Genomic DNA, 7,269 nt, shown 5'->3' with positions numbered 1-7,269 from the left:
GGGCTGGCCCGGGCCGCCGGGGCGGGGCGCGGGGACAAAGGCGCGGCGCGGCCGGACGCGGGCCCCCGGGGGCGGCCGCCGGGGCGGGAGCCGGGCCGGGCCCTTTAAGGGGGGCGGGGCGGCGGCGCGGGGGGCGGGCCGGGGGCGGGCCGGGGGCGGGGGCGGCGGGCCGGGCCGAGGGCGCGCGGAGCGGAGCGCAGGGCGGCGGCGGCGGCGGCGGCGGCTCGTGCTCGGTCGGTGCTCGCCCGCGCGGGGCTCCGGATAGCGCTCGGCCCCCGCTCCCGGCCCGCGGCGGCCGCCCCCGCCCCGCCCCGCCCCGCGCCGGGCCCCGCGGACGACGGCCATGCCGCCGCGGCGCAGCATCGTGGAGGTGAAGGTGCTGGACGTGCAGAAGCGGCGGGTGCCCAACAAGCATTATGTGAGTGCCCCGCGGCCCCCGCGCCCCCGCCAGCCCGCGCCCCGCCCGGGCCGGCCGAGAGCCCCCCGGCTCCGGAAACTTCGCGGCCGCCTGCCCCCTCCCCTCCCCCTCCCCCCTCCCCTCCCCCCTCGCCCCGCTGCGGCGCGCCGGGTCTCTCCCAGCTCCTCCCCCTCCCCCTCCTCTCTTGCCCGGTTCTCCTCCGCTCCTTCCCGTCCTCCCGCCTCGGCCCCCCCACGCTCGTCCCTTGGCAGCTGCTCTCCTCCTCCCCGTGTCCCCCTGTGCCCCCACTCCTCCTGCCCATCTGTGGAAAAGTCTGGCCCCAGCCAGTGTAGGGGACAGTGAGACGGAAAGAGGGGGAGGGGGGCAGAGAGACCGAGAGAAGCTGCTGTTGTCCGCCACCCGCCCCTTGCTCCTGCCCAGAGGCACCCAGGCCCGCGGCGCCTAGCCACAGGTAGCCCCTCGAGGGATCGCCGAGTTTGGCGTCGTCCCTTTGGAGCATCCAGGCTGAGCGATCTCAGAGAATGGATCCTTTGAGTGCCGGCACCGTGAAAAGATTAAAAAAAAAAAAAAAGTCCCTGCCCTCTTGCTCCAATAACTTCTGTTTAAAAATGTAGGAAAGTTTTCTCCTGGTACCTCCCTCTGTAAAATGAGAATCTTGTTTAGAGCTGGTGAGGACTTGAGAAAATGGGCCAGTACCCTCATTTTGCAGATGGGAAGGCTGAGGCTCAAAGAAGCTGCAGGTTCTAGAACATGGGAGCTGCATTCAGGCCTTCCGTGCCTCTGGAACGTGTTCCAGGGGGGCGGTAACCCCCACTTGGGAAGTGGATTCTGCAGCAGTTTAGGACCTGAATCTGGGTTCAGGGGGCCCTGGGATCACCTTAGAGATTTTGGGTGGAGGGATAATGGGTCTGTGGGATGTTGGGCCCAGGTGAGGCCTTGGGGAGGCCTCCTTACTGGAGGGAAGGGGACTATGGTGTCTCTGGTGGTGAGAAGGGGGCAGTGGCAGCGCCTAGCTGCAGAGAAGTTAACCAGGAAGGAAAAAAAGAGCAAGAGGGAGGGAAAAAATCCTAACAAAGAAGTGTAGAACAATGAATAGCAAAGGGCGTTGGCTGGCTAAATTCAGCTCCTTGGCCTCCCTGCAAGTCTCCTCTGGATCTATTTTCTTATGAGCCTCATTCTTATAAAGCAGATCTACATGCCCTCGGTGAATAGCCTATAAAACCTGAAAGGAGATAACCGGAATCCACTCTGCACTCTCCACGAGAAAGGGTGTGCTGTGTGAGTCCGTATTGTTATTGGCTGCACAGCCAGTTATTCAGCCCTTAGCCAGGCGGTGGGAAGCTATTTCCTGGACCTGTGGCATCTTTAAATAGAGTGAAGTTTCCCTTGATTCCACAGCAGAGCTAAATCGTCTTTTTTTGTTGTTAACTGTTTCGAATGCTGCCAAATCTTGGTTTCTTGTTTGAGCTTGTTGAGTGTGTAACTGAGTTGCCTTTTTGGTATGAAGACAGTTTTCACCAACATGGCAACAAGATGAGTCTAAAATTCTCCATGCCTCCTCCCACCCAATCTGTGAGTGGGCAGAACCAGAATAGATACAGCCACCACAAACTGGGCATCATCATCCACTAACTCTCTCCTGCCCGTTCCCAACACACACGTATGAGACTGAGGTTCTTGAGCCCATTTGACAGATGAGGAAACCGAGGCTGAGGAAAGTGAGGTCCTATGCCTGGGATCACAGTCCCGGACAGAGCAAAGATGTCAAACCAAGTCTTTTGGACCCCAAAAAGTGGGGTTCCACTAGACCCTGCCACTTCCTAGATCCCATACCTTCATAGTTTCCTTAAGCAAAGTCCCCTTAAGAACCAGGAAGTCTGACATCATTTGTGATCACCCTGTGGCTTTTCATTCTCTGCTTAGTCAGATTCATCCCTGCCAGCTGTTTGAAGGTTCTGCAGCTTTAAGGGGCATCTTGCTTAGCTTTCCATCACTTTTTAGGGGCCCCTTGAAACAAATTAAAATAAAGATTTGGGTTGAAGTCTTGGCCTCCACTTGGTAGCTGTGTAGCCTTTCCGAGCCTCAGTTTTCTCATCTGTACCTGGGGGTGATGGTGCCCACTTCCTAGAAGGAGGGACCACATGACACCAGGGCTGTTGTTGTGCCTTAGCTGTTAGAGCCTGCCTCTCTGCTCCATGGCTTCCATGTCACTTGGATTGGGAATGTGCCAAAGTCCCATGTGGAGAGATTTCACCAAAAACTTGTTTTTCTGCATGTGGGTTTAGTTATCCTTGTGACTCATGGGGGCTCTCTCCCTTGTATCCAGCCGTTTGGTTTCATCAGATGAAGAGGGGCGATGGGTTGAACTGAAGCCTGAGGCATCCATAGGAACGGGGCAGATTTCATGCCATGATGGCAGAGGACCTGAACCCACTAGAAGCTGCCAGTGCCTCCTTCTCTTGTTCTCGAGACATATCCAGCCCACCACTCTGGAAGAAATGGAGGTCACTGTTGGTGTGTGCCTAGACTTCCATCCCAATTGATATCCCTTCCTCTGAACCTGGCCCAGCCACCCTGGAGAGAGAGCATGGCGAGGGGAGTGAGACAGTCCTGAGCTCTGCCATTTCCTGCTGTGTGACGTTAGGCAGGTTGATATATCTCTCTGAACTCCATCTTTTATAATCTTCAAGTTGTAAATGTTGTTCCTTCCCTCCGGGGCAGAATTTCTCAGCCTCAACACTGTTGACATTCTGAGCCAGATCATTCTTTGCTATGCGGGGCTGTCCTGAGCATTGTAGAATGTTTAGCAACATCTCTGGCTTCTACCCACTAGGTGCCAGTAGCATCCCCCTCCTGAATTGTGACAACCAAAATTATCTCCAGACATGTCCCCCAGCAGCAAAATCACACATCTCTACCCTCCACCCCATGCCCGGTGCCGGAACCACTGAGTAAGAATATACAGATCCATGACAGGAGAATTCTGTTAACCATGCCCCCTAGTTTTCCACTACCCCCTCCCCATTTGCAGCTACCTTGTCTACCGCCTGTTCATCACTCAGCTGCCTTAGAAGGAACAGGTCACAGGTACTATAGATGTCATGGAGAACTGCACCTGAGCTCAGGGCTGAGTCACCTGTTCCCCCTGAAATGATATCTTCTCCATGATCAGGGTTGCATATTCTCCATGCCAGCCCCACCCTCCTTCACCTGTGGGCATAGACATCGTCAGTGGGCCCAAGGGCAGAGGCACAGGCCAGGTCTGAAGAAGGCAGGGTTAAACATTCCCAGGACCTCCGAGATCCCAACAGTTGGGTAAGGGTTATTGTAGATGATAATATGATTTGGAGAGGCTCCCCTGGAGCCGCCGCCTTCTATCAGAGGCAGGAAGATTGAAGGCTCAGGGAGCTGTTCCCCTTTTATGCTAGCACCTTTCCTTTCCCAGAGCCCAGGGCTTTCTGAATGAATGGAAAGGGGGCTTTCAAGTGTGATGGCCTGGGGAGACCCTCCCTGGCTGGGTTATCTTCTGGCTTGAAGAGAGAAGGAAGTGCTTGCTCTCTGTAGGTTTTGCAGGATCACCCCATTTCCTGTACTGGAGTGGGATATACAGAAGCCTTGGATTTAGAAGAGAGTCCCTGGCTGCAGGAGCCAAGAGATGCTCGCTTGCTCTGTCTTGAGATCTTTCGACATTAGGAGGAGCAAGATGGTAGTAGTAGTTACAGCAGCAGTAATCATAATGGCTGAAATTTGATCAGTTGTTGTGGGCCAGGCACTGGATTAAGCTCTCTGTATAATTTAGTTGGCACAACAGTCCTTTAAAATAAGTCTTTTTTCACTATATTAATACACTACTTCAGGTATACAAATACATAAAATCAAATAACTATCCACCATCCAGCTCTGTCAGGTGTTCACATTTTGCCATGTTTCAGATCATTATTTTTTGTTTTTTAGAAATAAAACATGGCAGATGCAAAGCCCCTGTGTATCCTCCCTAACTCTCCCCCCACCCCAAAATGAACCAGTGTCCTGCATTTGGTGTTTATCATTCCCATGCATTTTCAAAAATAGGTTATTAGATCTACTAGATAGGCTTTTTTTTCTTCCAACAGCTTTATTGAGGTATAATGTACATGCCATAAAATTCACTCCTGTTAAGTGTATGGTTTGCTGATTGTTTTAGTGAATTTTTTTTTTAAGATTTTTATTTTATTTATTCATGAGAGACAGAGGCAGAGACATAGGCAGAGGGAGAAGCAGGCTCCCTCTGGGGAACCCGATGTGGGACTCGATCCCAGGACCTCGGGATCATGACCTGAGCCAAAGGCAGATGCTCAATCACTGAGTCACCCAGGCATCTCTGTTTTCGTGAATTTATAGAGCTGTATGACCACCACTACATTCCAATTGTATAACCTTTGTATCACCCCCAAAGAGATCCCTGGGACTTGTCTGCAATCAATCCCCATCCCACCCCAGCCCTACACACTTTTTAATGTTTTTACCTTTTTAGCACTGCCCCAAATCATGTATTGCGTGTTTTAAAACTATATAAAGACATTATCCTTTTGAGATCTATGCTGATACATGTGGCCCCAGTTCATTTTAAGTGCTATTTAATATTCCATTTATATATACTACTATTTATCCTAGTTTCTGTTGGGGACTTTCAGGGTGTCCTCAGCGCTACAGACCCATGCAGCTGCTTCCTGCACATGTACCTATGATGGGGTTGCTGGGTCTAGGGGTTCGTGCGTTGTCCCCTTTACATTTATAGGCCATGGAGCAGTGTCTGTGCATCCCTTTGCTGTGTGTCCTTGCTAACATCCTGAATGGTCGGACTTTTCGTTTTGGCCAATCTGCTGGGTGCAGAGTAGGATCTCTTGGTGGTGTTCGCATCTCCCGGCTCACTGGCCAGGTTGAGCATCTTTTCCTACCTCCATGGGCCATTAACATTTCCTCTTCTGTGAATTGCCTGTTTTATCTTTTGCTCCTTTCTCAGTATATTGAGTTATTTGTCTTCTAGTAATTGGTACGATTTTACACAGGCAAGATCCTAATGCTTTAGCCAGGCAAGATCCTAATGCTTTACACAGGCAAGATCCTAATGCTTTAGCCAGTTACCTTAGCTCTTCCACTCTTCCCTTAAGATTGGAGGCTCAGAGAGAGGAAGGCTTGTACCTGAGGTCACACAGCAAGGAGTGGTGGCATAGGGATGGAGCCAGATGCATACATGGTCTGGGAGAGGTGGCAGCCCTGTGATTCCACCCCTGCACCAAGCAGCCTCAGGTGTATCACCTACCTTCTGGATCCTAGTTTCCCCGTCCTGGCCCTTTACTCATCTCACTGCTCCCTCAGCCTAGAAGGATGCAGCACAGGCAGCCTCCAGCCCTTATCATTCTCACCCCGGGAAGCTCTGAGTTGATTGTGCCCCCGGAGTGATGGGGTGATAGACCCTGTGCCACCAGCCTTGAAACCTCCTTCCACTAAGCCCCAGGGGTCGCTATTCTGAGCCATTGAGTTTTGCAAGGTAGATCACACCCTTATCAGGTATTACCAGCATGCTCATATCAGTCTATGGGAAGCCTCTGGCTGGCGAGCTCAGTGGTCTGGAACAAAGTGTGAACCTGCTACCCAGATTAGCTGCATTCTCTTTCCAGCTACCAGTTACCTTGCACCCCTTCTTTTGCAGAAACACACAGGACAGGGCAACAAACTTGGGCATTAGGGATAAACATGGCCTTGGCTGACTCAACCCCCAGTCTTAGTTTCAGCATCTGTAGAATGAGTCGTGTCTTCTCAGACTGTTGTGTGCTTTTTAGATAATGTATACACTCGATCTGTACTCCGTGCCTTCTGCCAGAGGGATAAATGCCAGCTACTAGCACATTTCTTTCATGATGAAAAGACCTGGCTCTGAGTCCTCCTCAAGCACTTCTGAGCTGGGTGACCTTGTAGACGAACCACCTGAGGGTTGATAAAAAGGGAGCAGAAGGGTGCAACAGTACTTATCTATAAGTGTAGGGCAATGGTGAAGGTTAATTCAGGTCACCCGATACTCAGCCTCGTGCATCATGTAGAAAAGGCCCTTCATCAATGGTAGTAGTCTTGAAAAATAATATTGGCAATAATAATAGCCATGATCCAAATCTATGCCTCTTTCCTACCTGCTGCTGTGAGGCCATGCTATGTGTTCTCCATGCTCTTTGATTCAGGAGGCACTTATAGGGTGCCAGCTCCAGGCTGGACACCCTGCAGCTGCTGGCATAGGCCCTCGAGCAAGGCTGAGCCTTCCTATCTATCTGCCAGTGGGTTCTTCTCATGCACCCTGTCATAGAGTAGTGCACTAGGTAGGCATTAAGGCCCCTCGGGTAAGGTGGGTTTTGTTTGTTTGTTTTAATGACTGTTGCTTTCTTTGAGTGAAAAACAGTGGACTTTATCAGTTGCCTTGTACCATTTTGATCCCTCTGGCCCTTGGATGCAGGAGATATCAGCCTGCTTCTTACACTCTGGGCTCCTGCAGCTGTGTCAAGATCAAGGCAGGTGGAGCTATCATATCTTCAGATCACTTACATGTTACTTTAGTTCAGACTTTAAATCTTTGTTATTCCATGCTTCTGGTGAGCAGAGAAAGTATACCAGACAGTCTGGGTTCAAATCCCTGGTCTGTCACCTACCGGCAATGTGACTTCAGACAAATGACTTACACTCTCTGCACCTCTATAAAATGGGAATAGTAACAGTTCCCATTTCATAGGACTGATGGGAGGATTAAATGGACCTATCATAAAGTAAGGGCTCCTTCACCATGAGCTGTATTAGGAACATACAAACATAGTATCGTTTATGGT

The 7,269-nt window shown here is 51.4% G+C and overlaps 1 protein-coding gene across 1 annotated transcript in view; it reads left to right on the top strand.

Annotated features, from left to right (window-relative positions):
• Positions 1-295: 295 nt before the first annotated feature.
• Positions 296-7,269, top strand: part of SH3PXD2B (SH3 and PX domains 2B) — a 97,648-nt gene continuing 90,674 nt past the window's right edge. Inside the window, exon 1 of the mRNA XM_041749351.1 lies at positions 296-418. Coding sequence (XP_041605285.1) covers positions 344-418 — 75 coding nt within the window. The 5' untranslated portion in view covers positions 296-343. The remainder of the gene's footprint in view (positions 419-7,269) is intronic.

Source organism: Vulpes lagopus, chromosome 3 (assembly GCF_018345385.1).
Source record: "Vulpes lagopus strain Blue_001 chromosome 3, ASM1834538v1, whole genome shotgun sequence".
Classification (NCBI taxonomy): Eukaryota; Metazoa; Chordata; class Mammalia; order Carnivora; family Canidae; genus Vulpes; species Vulpes lagopus.
This window is presented reverse-complemented; position numbering and strand designations above follow the sequence as displayed.